Source organism: Symphalangus syndactylus, chromosome 3 (assembly GCF_028878055.3).
Source record: "Symphalangus syndactylus isolate Jambi chromosome 3, NHGRI_mSymSyn1-v2.1_pri, whole genome shotgun sequence".
NCBI classification, from domain to species: Eukaryota; Metazoa; Chordata; class Mammalia; order Primates; family Hylobatidae; genus Symphalangus; species Symphalangus syndactylus.
In genome coordinates this window covers 138,159,676-138,177,928 of record NC_072425.2, presented here as the reverse complement: position 1 = coordinate 138,177,928, position 18,253 = coordinate 138,159,676, and the positions used below count along the sequence as shown (strand labels likewise).

General features: G+C 36.5%; 1 protein-coding gene across 4 annotated transcripts in view; it reads right to left on the bottom strand.

The window, feature by feature from the left end:
• Window positions 1–18,253, bottom strand: part of TBCEL (tubulin folding cofactor E like) — a 75,166-nt gene that overhangs the window by 28,711 nt on the left and 28,202 nt on the right. For all 4 annotated transcript variants that reach the window (XM_055273507.2, XM_055273505.2, XM_055273506.2 and 1 more), the window contains 4 exons: window positions 16,529–16,710; window positions 14,950–15,206; window positions 11,824–11,950; window positions 10,212–10,328 (listed from right to left, as the gene is read on the bottom strand). In XM_055273507.2, coding sequence (XP_055129482.1) covers window positions 10,212–10,328; window positions 11,824–11,950; window positions 14,950–15,206; window positions 16,529–16,710 — 683 coding nt within the window. The remainder of the gene's footprint in view (window positions 1–10,211; window positions 10,329–11,823; window positions 11,951–14,949; window positions 15,207–16,528; window positions 16,711–18,253) is intronic.

Genomic DNA, 18,253 nt, shown 5'->3' with positions numbered 1-18,253 from the left:
CCCAGTAATGGGATGGCTGGGTCAAATGTTATTTCTAGTTCTAGATCCTTGAGGAATTGCCACACTGACTTCCACAATGGTTGAACTAGTTTACAGTCCCACCAACAGTGTAAAAGTGTTCCTATTTCTCCACATCCTCTCCAGCACCTGTTGTTTCCTGACTTTTTAATGATCGCCATTCTAACAGGTGTGAGATGGTATCTCACTGTGGTTTTGATTTGCATTTCTCTGATAGCCAGTGACGATGAGCATTTTTTTCATGTGTCTGTTGGCTGAATAAATGTCTTCTTTTGAGAAGTGTCTGTTCATATCCCTTGCCCATTTTTTGATGGGGTTGATTTTTTCTTGTAAATTTGTTCAGCTTCTTCTTCTATATACAAACCAAAATCTCTCCACTTAACTTCCCAACTTGAAACCTTTCAATGGTTTCCCACTGTCTATAAGAATAAGCCCTACTGTCCGAGCACAGCATACCAAAGTCTTTCACGGCCTGCCCTATTTCCTACCTTCCTCCCCAGCATAATATGTATCATTACTTCCCAGTTACTAACTACTTATTTTTTTTTTCAGACAGAGTCTAGCTTTGTCACCCAGGCTGGAGTGCAGTGGCATGATCTTGACTCACTACAACCTCTGCCTCCCAGGTTCAAGTGATTATCCTGCCTCAGTATCTCCAGTGGCTGAGACTACAGGCATGCACCACCACGCCTGACTAATTTTTTGTATTTTTAGTAGAAATGGGGTTTCACCATGTTGGCCAGGCTGGTCTTGAACTCCTGACTTCAAGTGATCCACCCACCTTGGCCTTCCAAAGTGCTGGGATTACATGCGTGAGCCACCGTGCCCAGCTCCCACTTACTACTTTTCACTAGTCATATCAAATTGTTGTAGTTCACTGCACATAAAGACATCTCATACCTCTGTACCTTTACTTCCCATGTACTTACATCTGTCTAGAATATTCTTCCCTCACTGTTGCCAGATTAACTCAATAATTTTCCAGGAAAGTACCCTCTTCCAGCAGACCTAAGTCCTCTTTAGTGTTCTCAGAGTATAAAGTGAATATTCAATCATCTTACTGAACAGTTGCTATACTGCCAAGCACCGCTCTAGGCACTGGGGAGATGGCAAGGTACAAAACAGAAACAGTCCCTACTCCTACAGAGCTTACAGTACCATGGGGGGAGACTGACAATATACAAGAAATGTAAGTCAGGTGTTCATAAGTGACAAGAAAAATATTAACAAAAGGAGGTTAAGAGAATTACAGGAGACAGAGGTGTGCTATTTTAGACTGGGTGAGGAGAGAAGGAATCTCGGATAAGGTGTCAGCAAGGGAGAGAATGAAGCAGGTAGCCTGGTGCATTCTGAACAGGGAAGAAAGTGCAAAGGCCTGAGGAGGGAGTGTGCTTGAAGTGTGTGAGGAACAGTAAGGATAGTTTCTGTTTTTTGTCTGTCTTTTTTTTTTTTTTGAGACGGAGCCTTGCTCTGTTGCCCAGGCTGGAGTGCAGTGGCGCGATCTCGGCTCACCGCAACCTCCGCCTCCCAGGTTCGAGCGATTCTCCTGCCTCAGCCTCCGGAGTAGCTGGGATTACAGGTATGCACCACCAATCCCAGGCAATTTTTTTTGTATTTTTAGTAGAGACGGGGTCTTTCCATGTTGGTCAGGCTGGTCTCGAACTCCCGACCTCAGATGATCCGCCCACCTTGGCCTCCCTAAGTGCTGGGATTACAGGCATGAGCCACTGCGCCCAGCCTCTGTTGTTTTTTTAAAAATCAACTTGAGTTCTTAGAAACAGGCTGCTATGAGACGCACGGGCCTTAAGGGAGCAAGGGTGGACTCAGGGAGACTGGAAGAAGGCTATTCTAATAACACAAGTAAGATATGATGAAGGATTTGGACTAAAGTGATAGGAAGCAGTAGTCAGATTCTATACATCGTTTTTTTGAAAGTAGAACTGAAAGAAAAAAAAAAACAGACTAGATGTGGGGTGTGGGAGAAAAAAATCAAGAATGACTCCAATGTTTTTTCCCTGAGCAACTGGAATAATTGAAAAAAGGAGAAAAACTGGCAGAGCAGTAGATATGGCACAGGGGGCTAGGGGTGAGGGAGGCAGGGTAAGGGAAAAGGGAAGGTATCAAAAGTTCAGTTTTGGACACATTAGGTTTAAACATCCAGACAGAGGTATCAAGTAGGCAGTTGAAAATCACAGTCTGGAATTTAGGGGCAGATCACAGCTGGATGTATAAATCTGGCAGTTATTAGAATATAGAAAGCATTTAAAGCCTCAGGACTGGCTAAAAGTGTGTAGGGGATGAGTACAGAAGAGAAGAGGTCCAAGGACTAAGTCCTGGGGTAACTCAAGTTTTAGAGGTTGGGAACATGAAGAGGGCCCAGCAAAGGAAATATATCTCTAGCTTAGCTTCTTGAGAGTAGACACTACTGTTTTTGTCTCTTTATCTCTAGCTTGAAGCCCAGTGCCTCTTGGTCCTTAGTAGGTATTCAGTAAATAAATTAAACTGTCCTTTGAAACCCAGCTAGAATCTAGAGTTATTTCCTAGAAGTTCTCCTGGTAAGGCCTGAGAGTCTAATAACTGAAATATGACCAGCCCAGTAAGGACATCTTTCCTGCTACCTGCAGTACACACTGAACTTATCTGGAAACAGCATACCACACCACTGCTACATAAGCCACTAAGAAACACGGCACAGATGACGGCTTTGAAAGAAAAGAGTCCATTGATTGGAAAAGCAAACAGTATGATGGTCAAAGGCCAAGAATCAAAAAACAGAGATTTTTCCTCTTCTCTTGTTTCACAAAGTAAATAAACATGAGACATATGGCTGATTGCTCAGTTTTTGTTAGTCCATTATTGCCGTAAGCAGCTAGAGTACAGAGACTAAACTTCCAGCTCTACCTATCAGAAGGCAATAAAAAGGATAATTGAAAACCTGTAAGAAATTATAAAGCTTTTAATAAGTATGTCTCCCTTCAGTCTCTTAAACATTTTACACTTTTCATCATAATGATTCAGATTTTGCATTTCATCCTGGGATAGGAAAACAGATATGTGAATCTCTGGATCATCTTTAAAGTCTTCTATTGCCAAAATGACTAATCACATAGAAACAGATGTGTGTGAATAATCCAACTGACACACAAAGTAACTTTGCTACCATAAAGGACATTCGGCTGATCATGTCAGCTCTTTATTCATAACCTCAAAAACATTTTGGGTAACTTTTCTTACTTTATGTCAAAGTTAATTAGAGCTATTTCATGTTTAACTGACACGAGAGGAAAATGAAAGGAGGAAGAAAAGCTCAGGGAACTGAACTAGGAAGGCTGTAATGGAAGTTAGAATTTACAGGAAAATTGAGCTGAACACTGATTTTTTAAAAAATTTCATTAAATGAAAAGGAATGATTTTCTCCAAATAAATGGATACCTCCATCCTACCTGGAAACTAAAGCTCAATTTTATATGAGACACTGAATAGTGTAGAGGGTCAAATTCCACCTTTTACTAACTATACACAGTACTATGTGCTATTCATTGACATTTTAGGGAGAGATTATGGATATAATTTGGAAGAGAAAGAGTTAAGTATAATACTAATACTCTGTTTATATATCGCTATTTCATAACAAATACGTACTTCATAACAAATACATTTTAATGCAACTCCTCTGCTGTTATTCACCACTCACTCTGGCCATCAGCATGAATACTATTATAGTTCCTTTTTAAAAGCCTAACAGTTCCTGGCATACTGCAAGGGCTTAAAAGACATTTGCTGAGTAAATGGGTAATTCCACAGGGGACTTGTATGAACAACTACTAAGGAACAGGTACTATAGTAGATATATACCAACTTTGGCTGTCCAGCATCTGAATGCCCTCCTGATTGGTAGAAAACCAAAGATAGGTAAGATGCAGGAACCACTTCCTACTATACAAACTGAAGAGGAGTAGATATTCCCTTTCTCCATTCCTTGGAAGCTACAACATGGGAAGCTGATATAAGCCTGTTTAACTATAACTGGGATTTTAAATCTTAAAGAGTAATGCAAGGACACAAGGTCTAACAGAGATTATTCAAAAGATATAGAAGAGCAAAGAAGTCAAAAGCATGGCTTTAAGTGTCTGAGGGCAATGAAGTCCAGCAGCTTACTAATGACTGTAAAATGACCAGTGTCAGAAGCATATTGTTTGTATAGTGAGATTCAGAAACCTTGGCTGTACCTTGCTTCCCATCAATCCTGCTCAAACTTAATTTTCTAATCTTTTCTATGATGTAAGCCACACAGTATTCATTATTCTTTTACTAAATTCCTCTTCTACTTTGGTTGGCCAGAATTGATTTCTGTTGTTTGCACTAAGAAAGTGGTACCAAGGAGTGGATTACAGGCAATAGTTCCTCAGGTAAGTAAGGGTAATTTAGGATTGGTTTCTGGCCTAGAAGAGGCCAATAAATATCATATTAGTGTTGAAGGGATTCTGTAAGCCCTCAACATGGAGTAATGAAATAATTATCACCTGTGGTCACATGGACTGTTTTAGAGAGTGTTGTGCTGCGCTGGTTATTTAGAGAGTGCTGTTGAGAATAGAACAATATGCAGGGCATGAAGAATTCAAAACTATGAGGTAGAGCATCTGCTATTCTAAGGATACAAGATAGCTTAAATAAAGAAAATGTTAAGGTCAAATCCCCATAAACTAGGCTTTAGGCACAGATTGAAATGCAGGTACTGTTAAGAAAATGATCTTTTTTCTCTTACAAAAATAGAGCTGATGTAACCAGAAAAACAAATGCACAGGGTTTGATGCTCTGGGTTGCTGAATTACAAGTCACTTAAATTTGCATACATGTTGAGACTATTACATATATGTTGCAGAATTGATTAGAAAACAAAAAGAAGGAGAATTGGAACGGAGGTATACAGGAGGATTCTGAGGAGATGAGTAAGAGTATCCTAAATCTCTAATTCTCACTTAGGCCCCCCTTGCTAACTGGGTAGCCACTCCTCCCCTGTCAAATGAAACTGATCTTTTCTTGCTTGCAGAGGCAGCAAAATCCCCCTGCCTGAGATAATTTTCTTCCAAGAATAAACTTATTCCCATTTGCTCTGCTCTACCAGCTCAGACAACAGCATGCTCAGTAGGGTTAATTACAAAACACCAAAATAATTGCAAGGCTTTAGTTATTTATATGGAAAAACATACAGAAAATAAGTATGGGCCGGGCGCAGTGGCTCACACCTGTAATCCCAGCACTTTGGGAGGCCGAGGTGGGTGGATCACGAGGTCAGGAGATCAAGACCATCCTGGCTAACATGGTGAAACCCCGTCTCCACTAAAAATACAAAAAAATTAGTCGGACGTGGTGGCAGGTGCCTGTAGTCCCAGCTACTCGGGAGGCTGAGCAGGAGAATGGCGTGAACCTGGGAGGCGGAGCTTGCAGTGAGCCGAGATTGCACCACTGCACTCCAGCCTGGGCGACAGAGTAAGACTCCGCCTCAAAAGAAAAAAAAAATTAAAAAGAAAATAAGTATGATAATGGAGATTATAATTATTATTGTGTCACTCATGTCCTTCTACCTGTTCTCCATTACAAATCCTAAAAGGACCCAGAAGACATTTCCTACTCCAAGACCTTGAAAATATATTAAAAAGTAGAGCACCCATATATCTGAAAACACTTTATAGGTCAGGGATGCAGATAGGAGACACTGAAATCAGGTTGCCCATTTCAATTTAATGAAGGATGGAAGAGACCAAGCAGTGGCATTCAACCACTAGTGCGTAGGAAAGTAGGCATAATTACATAAGTAGCAAGGCCAGAACAGTAAGTAAAATAGTCTGAATGCATGAATCTTTTCCAATAGCTAATTGGTCCTGGAATCTTTAGGATTAGAATAAATAGGTGGTCTGTGAATCTGTTTCAACAAAACACTAAAGCAAAAGCAACATCACTTCCCTAAAAGGAAACAGAAAGACATTGCCACCACTAAAAACTGGATGATGACTACTTATCATATTCCCATTTAACTCTTCAGTAAGTATGGGTCTTGAAGAACAAAAGTGATACCAGTTATCCTTTGTAAGAGTAGACAGGTCTGCAAACAAACTCAAGGGTAAATGTGCAGCTTTAGAACCCGAGAGGCATGTCTGCACTAGTGCTACAACAATTATTCCAACTGGAAGCTGAGACTTCCAAGTACTGAATTTAAGTTCTACAGATTACTAGGAAAAATCATCCCCTACCCACAAGCCCCACTTAAAAATGAGCTTGTCAGCTAAGATAAGTAATCTTGACTGTCAAGGATAAATACAAGAGGGGTAATATACGAGTGTGGATGGAACCCTGGTGGTATCTCCTGGTATTACCAGGCCTAGTGGTAAAAAGTAATCTAAGACTACTAAAACCAAATACAAGTAAAACTACCAAAAGTGTAGATTCCACCAGAAATGATTGAGATCCACCCCTCTCCCCCAACAAACAGGTACAGAACACTGTCCAACAAAGTTATGTGCAGGCAAAGTTAGTTGCAAGCGAAGAAAAAAAGGCAAATAATGGAAGAGTGAAGTCATAAATACCAATTATAGCCCCAGTGTAGAAAAATGAGAGCATCAGTCTATATTTATATTTTGTTCTTTCCTGTTTCATGTAATTATTTGTGAACTTTAACTTTCCTTTTCTTTCTTCTCTATTTTTCCCATTATTCTGTAAACAGTATATACTAGGGTAGTTAAGTTTACAACTGCATCAATAGATTTAAAGATATGGAAATAAAGGAGAAATGAATACCACCCAAAGATCCGAGACTGGGAACTAGATGCAGCAATTCATAAGATTTAGGTTATGTCATTTAAGGAGAGAGAAATGTATTTTCATTTGTGCAAGGAATGCATTAGGGCAGATAAGAATAATTTTTAAAAATATAACTATGGGGAAAATGCATGCGTAGATATTGAAGAGTCCTAGTAGAAAACAGTAATACATACTATTTTTTTTTCTGAATTTTTCCTATTTGAGGGAAAGTCCCGAGATCAGAGGAAACAAGATTTTACCCCACCTGCAGAAGCTAAAATGGAGCAGATAATCCACCTCCCTATATCTTGAGATGGGGTGTGAATACGCGTCCTAAACATAGCCAGTTGGTCCCATGCAGATTTTTGATTCTTGGGGAATGAAGTAAAGGCGAGTGAGAAATCCCATTAGAATATGAGCTCCATGAAGGTAGGAACTTTGTTCACTTCTATTAACTGCACCTACAACACTGCTAGTCACATGGTAAGTACTTAGTAAATATTTTTTAAGTGGAGAAAAAAAGGACAGTGAGAGATTATTTTCAGCACTCATGAGGGAATAAAAAGTCCAATGATGCAGCTGCAAGTGTCCAGTGGTAAATTCCAGCACATGGTGTCTAGAGATGACAGTGCCAGCAGCAATATATGAAGCACAACAAGAGTTCAAACTGTATCTATCCTTGACTCCCTTGGTTCCTGTCTAAAGCTGGTTATCCATCCTACCTAACAATTATTTTCATTTCCCAGTAGTTTTTCAATAAATTCCTTTCCTGACTAAAGTTAATCAAAGCTGGTTTCTATGACTCGCATTCAAGAACACCAACTAGTACAGAAGTATAAATGCACTTAGGATAATTATACCATCAGGGACAGAAAACAATTCACTGTACAGTTAGGTGCCACATGAAGACATTTTGGTCAACAATGGACCACAGATACAACAGTGGTCCCATAAGATTACAATGCAGCTGTGACATCTTAGCATCATAACACAACATATAACTCAAGCACTTGAGTGATGCTGGTATAAACAAACTTACTGCATTGCTGTATAAATTTACAGACATAAAATTATGTACAGTACATAATACTTGATAATCAATGACCATGTTACTGGCTTATGGATTTATTATACTATTAATCATTATTTCAGGTGTACTCCTACTTATAAAAAAAAAAGAAATGAACTGTAAAACAGCCTCAGGCAGGTCTTTCAGGAGGTATTCCAGAGGAAGGCACTACTACCATAGGAGATAAAGACTCCATATATGTCACTGCCCCGATGACCTTCTAGTGAGAACAGATGTGAAGGTGGAAGATAGTGATATTGATCCTGACCATCAGGATCAGGATAGTGTTTTGTGTGTGTTTGTGGCTTCATTTTCAATTAAAAAAAAAGTTTAAAAAGTAGAAAAATAAAATAAAATTTTAAAAATAAAAACGCTTATAGAATAAAGATATAAACAAAATGCTTTTGTACAGCTGTACAATGTGTTTGCATTTTAAACTGTTATTACAAAAGAGTCAAAACGTTTTAAAAAATTAGAAAGCTTATAAAGTAAAAAAGTTAAACTAAGCTAAGGTTGATTTACTATTAAAGAAAGAAAAAAAATTGTATAAATGTAGTATAGCCTAAGTGTACAGTGTTGATAAAGTCTATAGTAGTGTACAGTAATGTCCTAGGCCTCCACATTCACTCACCACTCACTCACTGACTCTTCCACAGCAAACTCCAGTCCTGCAAGATCTTCATGGTAAGTACCCTAGACAGGTATAGCAGTTTTTATCTTTTATACCATATCGTCACTGTACCTGTTCTATGTTTAGATGTATTTAGATACACAAATATTTACCATTGTGTTACAATATTCATTATAGTCACATGCTGTACAGGTTTATAGCCTAGGAGTAATAGGCTGTACCATATAGCCTAGGTGTGTAGTAGGCTATACCACCTAGGTTTGGGTAAGTATACTCTACGATGTTTGCAACATAAAATCACCTAACGATAAATTTCTCAGAACATGTCCCTATCATTAAGCAATGGATGACTGTATGGACATATATACGTATGTATGTACATGTATATATATATATGTGTATGTGTGTGTCTGTCTATATACAAAAAACCTTTGGTAGTAGACTGGAAGTTAAATAAACTCTGACAGACTTATGCTCAAAGCTATAATATTTATTAATCTAACAAATCCATTAATATGTTAGATTAAACCAAATGAAACCATAGATACCATAGCATTTTTTAACCTAAAAAAAATTTCATCTGGTTTAACCTAATATACCTAGATTGTGTTAAATGATAAAGCAGTATCTATTTTCCCCTACCTAGTTGTTCTCAGATAGTTTTAAAAAGTTATCTTAAAAATCTCACTTAATTTGTCTAATATTCTTAAATGCTTAGGCTTTAAAACACTACTAATAATACCACAAAGTCTTGTTATACGACACTGATTGAGACTCATAGAATGTTAACCCCCTTAAAACCTACAAACAGTAGAGAACTTTGGGGGAAAAATAGACACATTCAATAAGAATGAATTAGAATCACAGAATGAATTAAAGCCACAGGCATTCTGTAACCAAAAGAACAACTAATGTGACTCACATTCAGGCTGTTTGTCTAAAACTCCTCCAGTCAAATGGGTATTCATATTATCCTTAAAGTCATTAAGGAAGAAAAGCACATAACTTTTCCAGTAACCGATTCTAGTTACCAACACCCAGAAACCTGTTTTGGGGGGTTTTCTTTTCTTGTATGTTTGCCTATATCATACCTGCTACATTTCCTTTTACATTTACAGAATTAAAGTTAGTTCCTCACTAGACAATATTTATTAACTCTTCATATACTTAAAGCTAATTACTAATTTAGCCCTCAGCATTTCTCTTTATATTCACCATCCTAATTCCTTTAGTATTTCCTCAAGAGTCTATTTTCCAGTCCTTTTCTCATATTCATATTCTGTGAACTTACTGCACATTTGCCAAATCTTCCTAACCGGAGAACTTAGTATATCCTAAAAGTAGATCCACATGAATGAACAGACTAATTTGGGGGGTAGGTAAATATGTACCCCAAAGAAAAAGATCAAAAAGGAATCAATGATATGGAGTATGCAGCAGGAACGACTGGAATTGTCAAATACTTACCCAATCATTCTTAATCCATGTGTTAATACATGTGCAAAGCTAAAAGAAATATACTGTGGAAAATGAGACAAAATAGGTTTACTCTTGTGTTTCTTCCTTTTTTTTAACGTATTAACAAAGTTCTCTAAGAAGGGTCCAATAACAAATGATTAGATTTTGCTCTAACACAAGAGTTCTTAACTGGCATCACCACCCTCTAAAGTGTTTGGCCAATGGGGAATTTTTTACCTGAATGGCACTTCTTCCTGTGGAACAGCCACATAGTAACGAATAAAAAACCTCTCAGAATCTTCTCGTTCACCATCAGTAACAACGCTGCCATTAAGTTTGGAAACTGATGGCAATCTATAAGTTAAAACCAAAATAAAGACATTTTTTAAGATACTAATATATTTAGCTTTAGAAAGAAACTAATTGGCTTGTGGCCCAGTCTTATTTTCTTGAAACGACACATTTGATGTAGTTCCATTTGTATACAACTAATGACATGAACTAAAGTGGTCTAAACTGAAAGGACAAAAAAAATTGAGTTTCACTTTCATGTGACACTGAACTTTCATAATCATACCTCCCCTTTCACAACAAGATTCTAGGTAGCACTGTCCAACTTATATTAATATAATGAAGCCACATATGTAATTTTAAATTATTTAATGGCTGCATTTTTAAAAAATAAAAATTAAACACATGAAATTAATTTTAATAATATATTTCACTTAACCCAATGTATCCAGAATATATCATTTCAACATGTAATCAATATTTTTAAATGAGCTAATTTACATTTTTAGTCATATAAAATATTTGAAATCCAGTATTTATTTTACCCTTATAGCACATTTCAATTCAGACAAAACATATTTCAAGTACTCATAGCCAAACATAGCTAATGGCTACCATATTAAACAGCCCAGTCTAGAGAGTAGTCAGTAAAACTGGGTTATATAATTCAAGAATTAACTTATTATATTTGCAAAAGAATTGTGTAAAGAAAATAAAGCATAAGACCTACTGCAAGGCGTATTCTTCAAAGAAAAGTATGCTCACATTTATTTTTTCAGAAAGGTATTAATGTGTACGTTAACAACTGCAAAGCAGTAAGGATCCGCTAAGCACTAGCTTGTCACAAACATCAACAACCTGTTTAAAGAACCACTCTTCTTTAGAGAACCTTAAAGCCTACAGTTCCCCTTTTAAAACTACTATGTACAGTAAACAAAGAGAAAAAAAGCAAAGCTCTATGGCCCTTGCATTTTAGCCCAAATCTTATTCCTGCTAAAGATTCATACAAAAATAAATACTCATGGGAAATTCCCGAGTATGTGGAGGCAGAGGCAGAGACACAAAAGGCAAGGGGAGTCAGACAGAAGATAATAATTGTGTTCATATTTAAGTCAATCTACATTCAAGAAGAAAATGCAGATGCTGCCCTCTTAAGTTTTCCACTAATGAAATAGCCCAAGTTTCAGGAATTTACAATCTAAATGATCAACATGTTAAGAGAGAAAATAAGAATAGAAATGATTCCCTACGGTACGTACTTTTACTTTGTGACCCAAAACAGGACTTCAAATATTCTAAGTATTGAAAAGCATAAAAACAGATTTGTAGAAAAATTTTTCAGTGGTGTCAGCAGCCCAGTTACATCTCATGTTTTCCTCATCATATTGCTCGCATTCCTTTTCATCCAGGATTTGGAGCTACAGAGGCAGCTCCTTCAAGCTCAGTCTACTCAAAGGATGAATAATTTCATAGTGCACTCCCACTAAACAGTGCATTATTCCTTTAATGAAACAATAAGGCCTCACAAAAACAAAGCAAAACAATCAGGACAACAGACCTGGCTATTACCAATTTCCTTCGCTCCTCGGTGGTATATGGCTGCAGAAGAGGAATTCCTAACAATCTCACTTCTTCCAGTTTGGGAAATGAATTTAGCTTATCAATGTCTTCCCAGGACTGCAAACCTAATTTGAGAATATATTGTTTAAGTAAATCCAGAGATGCACACAAATAAGAAGAGAAACATAGCAAAAATATTAGCTCAATTAATAACTTCTGAAATGTTAAAATGATCATAAACTAAACGGTTTGAAAGTTTTCTTTATCCAAGGCAAGAGTAGAACATAGTTAAAACCACAAAAACTTCCCCATAGCATCTCCTACCTCTGTGATCCAGGGGTTAAGAAAGAGAGTGTTATTGTCTAACATCCTCTCATCTACTCATTTTCTACCAAAATGACTTATAAAGAGGGGTCACTGGTAGTTTCATCAATAAGCAGGATGTATGCCATGATTACGTAATTTAAAGAAAGCTATGTGACCAACTCATTTCACTCAAATATAGACTCATGGAATAAAACTATTGATCAGAGCTGATACTAACATACTCAAATTTTTACCTGAAAAATTCTAAAATGAGGCAAGGTCAACAGAACCAGAAACTAAATACAGCTGTCCCTCGTATCCGTGGGGGACTGGTTCCAGGACCTCCTACAGATACCAAAATCCACAGATGCTCAAATCCCTTATATAAAGTAGTATAGCATTTGCATATAACTTACACAAACCCTCCTGTATACTTTATCTCTAGGTTACTTTTAATAGCTAATACAATGTAAATAATTGTGATATTGTATTGTTTAGGGAATAATGACAAGAAAAAAAGTCTGTGCATGTTCAGTGTAGACACAACTACCCTTCTTCCCCATGTATTTTCAATCTGCAGTTGGTTGAATGCATAGATGAAGAGTCCATGAATATGGAGGGATGACTGTATTATCAATTTGGTGACAGGAGAGACAGATCTAAAATTTAAAACAAACAAAAACAAAAAACCTGAACCTTTGAGTAAGGAGAATATGTAACAAATTAAGATTTTTATTCCTAAAATGAAACTCTTCTTATAGCTATGAGAAAATGTATTCTCCAAGTCAATACTTGACTTCTAAGTCAGGTAGGTCTTCTACAAAGGAAAAATTTTTCTATAATAATGAAGCTGGTCAATTTTACAATGCATCAAGTCTATTTCATAGAACAACATAGTCTCATCCTATTTTTATCAACCTTCAGCAAGGGTAAAGACAGGAACAATTTATGAGGTCTCCGGTGTATAACTATCCCAAGTCACAACTATCCTCTTCCCTTAGAATGGCATTTCCATCAAGGAGGAAGAATAGTTAGCTCAAGGGGTGTCAAGGTGAAATAAACAGCTTCCTTATGCAAAACACTGGATTTTAAAACTTATTTCCCACTTTTAAAACCTCTATGGTAAATTAAACTAAGTTTATGTTTTTTGAGTTGTAGGTTAGAGTTATTTCTAATTATGTAGGTGTTTTCAGAAATAAGCTAAAAGACAACATCAAGAGAATGAGAAAAAAAGTCACAGACTGGGAGAATGTATTTGCAGAAGACATATCTCATAAAGAACTGTTATTCAAAATATACAAAGAATCCTTAAAACTTAATAATAAGGAATAAAAAACAATCTGGCTACAAAACGGGCCACAGACCTGAACAGACACCTCACCAAAGAAGACATACCGATAGCAAACAAGCATACGAAAAGATGTTCAATATCATACATCATTAGAGAATTGCAGATTAAAACAAGATACCCCAATATACCTATTAGAATAGTCAAAATCCAAAACACTGAGAACATCAAACTCTGGTAAGGATGTAGAGCAAGAGGAACTCTTGAACTGCTGGTGGGAATGCAAAATGATATAGCCACTTTGGAAGACAGTTTGACAATTTCTTATAAAACTAATCATAATCTTACCATACGATCCAGCAGTCATGCTCCTTAGTATTTACCTAAATGAACTGAAAACTCATGTCCACACAAAAATTTGCATACAGATGTTTACAGCAGCTTTATTCATAACTGCCCAAACTTGGAAGCAACCAAGATGTCCTTCAGTAAGTAGGTGAGTAGATAAAATAAACTGTAGTACATCCAGAAAATGGAACAGTATTCAGCACTAAAAAGAAATGAGCTATCAAGCCATGAAAAGGCATGGAGGACTTAAAGGCATAGTCCTAAGTGAAAGAAGCTAATCTGAGAAGGTTACACACTGTATGATTCCAACTAGATGACATTCTGGAAAAAGCAAAACTATGCAGATAGTAAAAAGATGAGTGGTTGCCGGGATTGGAGGGGGTAAATAGGTGGAGCACAGAGGATTTTTAGGGCAGGGAAACTATTCTGAATGTTACTACAATGGTGGATACATGTCACTACACATTTGTGAAAATCCGTAGAATTTACAACACCAATAGTGAACCCTAAGGTAAATTATGGACTTGAGTGATAACAATAAGTCAACATAGGTTCATTGACTGAAATGGTACAAATGTACCATTTTGCTATGGGACACTGATAGTGGGGGAAGTTGTATATATGTGGGAACAAGGGGTATATGAAAACTCTCTTTACTCTCTGTTGAATTTTAATGTAAACCTTAAACTGTTCTAAAAAATAAAGTTTATCAATAAAAAAAGAAGCTAAATATATTCATTCCTGTGATACACAGGATCGAATGGCAATAAACTGACAATCAATTACATACAGATACTAAAAAAGTCAGCATTTGAAAAGACAGCAGGTTGGGATTTCTTAAACTAAGTCCAGATAAAATGGTCTATTTTGTAATTCTTTGTACTATTTTTACTGTGTCTTTTAATATCCAGTGCATCAATTTCATTTCACTTTTTTCATAGCATGACCCCTCTAATGTATAAAATATAAATTGTCAATGTAATGCTATGCCACTTAATATTTATCAGATCATTTATGAAAATGAGTGTCTTAAATTTAGCCAATCATAGGCATCTGCATGTCATATAGAAAATTCACTCTAAAAAAGATAAAACTGTGACTGAAAGAAATATACTTTCATTGTATTTCATGCATATGCTCAGGTTAATTTGCATGTAGAATAAGAACAAGCCTGAACCTCACCTGACTTGTGGAGGCTGATGGATCGAAGATTAGGAAACAACCTGGCCAATGAATCATCAGGCTCCTCAATAGCATTCAAATGATTGTTGGCCAGGACGAGGGTATCCAGTGAAGGAAACATAACTCCTAACTTTCGTATTTCAGTCCAGTCTTGGAGGTTATTGTCTGTTATATGTAGTAGCTTAAGAGAATGACAGCAAATAGAAGGACAAGACACTGTTTCATAGTCATTAAGGCACAGGAAGAGCTCCTCCAAACTGCAGAGAAAAAAGGAAATATTTCATTGTTTAAAGCAGTTTACTTTCTACTTTACACCTATTTTCATTCATTCAATAAATAAGTAAGTGCCTACTATATATATGTGAGAGTCTGCTAGGAATTGTGGAGAAAATACCAAGATGTCTTCCTGAAGTTCAAAATATAGCTGGGAAGACAAAACCTAAAGTACACACTGAAATAGCAAAGAATGATATAAGGTGGTGCGAAATTACTTTTGTGCTTAAATAATTAAGTACTAAATTAAGCAGTACTAACTGTAAGTATAATAGTCATTCACATAAGAATGAAATTAAAATTATAGTTAGAATAACCAGGAAGAATGCATGGCCTTGAAGGAGGGGAGGACTTCCATAAGTTGAGAGGAGATAGAAGAAAATTCCAGAAATAACATGAACAAATGTTTAGAAGTAGAAATAATAACTATCATTTATTGAATCCCTACCCTGTGTCAGACCCTATGCCAGGTGTATTATAGATTTTAGTTCTACTTCTGCAGGTAAATGCAATTACGCCCATTTTACGGACAAGGAAACTGAGCTCAAAGAAGTTATGTAGCTTATCAAAGGTCATATGGTTAGTAGTGAAACTAGCACTTAAAAGCTCATTCTGTGCCATGCTGGGTGTTGGGTGCAGTGAGGAAACCAATCTCATTAGAGTGAGAGTGTGAAATTAAGATGGAATAAGATGAAGAGTGTGAAATTAAGATGGACAAGATTCTAAAGGGCTTTGAGAATTTCCATATTTAGACAGTCAAAGAAACTATAGCCTCTTTAAATTTCCTTTGCACACTTACATGTAAATACAAAGAGGGACAAATGAAACATAATAAAGCATGTTTTAATTGACAAAAATAAAATTTCTTTCTTAAATTATTGAAAATAATACTAGGTCAATTTTCCCATCAGATCAGCTAGGCACTTAATCATCTGAATGTTAACACATTTTAGTGATACTATGACTTTTCCTCCCAAAGAAAAGGGTTGAGGCTCAATTCTCATATCAGAAGATTAAAATAGAGTAAGGCTGATTTGATTTAGAGTGATAAGTGCTTCTCAGGGGTATTTTCTAGCCCAGAGATGACATATCCCATGTCTTGGTGCTACTCAACACTGAACATGTATTCCACTGGAAATGCTAATAGATTACCCTCACATTCTCATTCCAATAACTTCGTTTTTCTAACCTCTTTCTCCACTCAATCTGCAGTTCTAGTATTTCTTGGGTGGGAGATCAGCAGTAATCCTACGTACTAACACAGATGGCAACATAACTCCCTCGCCCTCATGCTCTCTGGGCTTACTCTGGTAACTCCTGTAGTATCGTGTGGACTGTCTCCCAAGAAGCTTTGCTGTTGTTGAGGACAAGTTTGCGAACCCCAGAGAAGGACCCAGCACATGTTCTTTCTAAAACCGACAAATTCAGAGGGTTGGAACTCAGGTTTAGAAACTCCAACTGAGGAACATTTGACACAATTTTACTGACCTAAGGAGAAAAAAAGAAAAGCATTATCAGGCAGTAATCAGAGCTATTAAATAGCAATCATGCTCAAGAAAGCCTAGGGGAGCAGGTCTCCAGGCAAAGGGCCATTTACATCAAGGAGTCCTATTTAGTGACGGTACTCACAGAGGGACATAAGTGATTTCAACAAACCTTGGCAAATAATTAAATCTTTCAATGAAATAGTGGCATAACTGACTGGTACATAACAGAACTTAATGGTAAAAAGGAAGATTTCCTATGTCGCCTTTAGAAAGGTTTCTGATTCTGCTCTGTGTGACGTTCTCTTTGATAAGTGGAGAAAAGATAGTTTTGATGACATTTCTTAAAGAGTTGAGATTAGCTCATATAATTCTCTTTGAATATCTCCTTCCCCTCATTCTTAGCAAAATATTAAGGCTAATTAAAGGTTAAAATTCACCTGGTAACAATTCATGTGTTAAATTTGACTGCATTATCACAATCATTTAGAAAACAGTTTCAATTTGGTTCAAAGATAAACCAAACTTTAACATATGTTTACTTAAAAACAAAAAAAAATCCATCACTATATAATCAAAGGGAAAACAAGATTATCAACAATTTAGCTAGCAACTTGGTAGACAAAAAGGAAAAAAAGAAAATGAGCATTATTGACCTTAGCTATTTGGTCTGCATGGTACTAGTCTCTCTGATATAGTTTATTCATTAAATTCTCAAAACAACTTGCAAGATACTACTACTTTCATTTTAATAAATGAGGAATCTGAGGCTCAGAAATGTTAAATAATTTCACTAAGGCCTTACAGTTACAAAGGTCACGTCTGGGATTTAAAACTCAGAGCCATTTTTCTTTCCAATATACCATATTTACACATCATAAATACAAGCAGAAAAAATGAATAAAGAAAACTGAAGACTAGTTGGTACAATCTGCGAGAAGGATCAGCTTAAACAAGTATGAAATAAATGCTAGATGTCCAGCAAATGTATTAAGCATCAAACAACCAGGCAATGTGGTAAGTAAAAGTTACAAGAAAAAGAGAAAAGAGTAGTTAGGATTAGTTTTAGAGTCAAAAAACCTGGGTTCAAACGAGGTTCCAACACTTCCTAGCTGTGTGATTTCAGACAAGTGACTTAATCTTTCCAAATCTCAGTTTCCTCATTTGTAAAATAGGGAAAATAGTTCCCATCTGCTGGTAGGATTAAATGAGATACACAGTAAAGTGCTTAGCATAGCAAGTGACACATTTTTTTGAAACCTGTTTCCCTACGTACCCCCCAATGGCATGTAAGCTCTACAAAAGCAGATACAGTACTTACCTACTTCACTACTGCACAGTGAACACTTATTTATTGAATAACTTAATGGCACAAGATCATTTAATAAATGTAACTATTATGAACATGAGCATAATATGAACCATTATCTCAACCTTGGCTACCCATCAGAATCACTGACAGAATTTAAAATATGCTGATTCCAAGGTTCCACCATAATTACTGAATCAGAAGCTTCATAGGTTGGACAAGCTTCAGGGTTGCAACC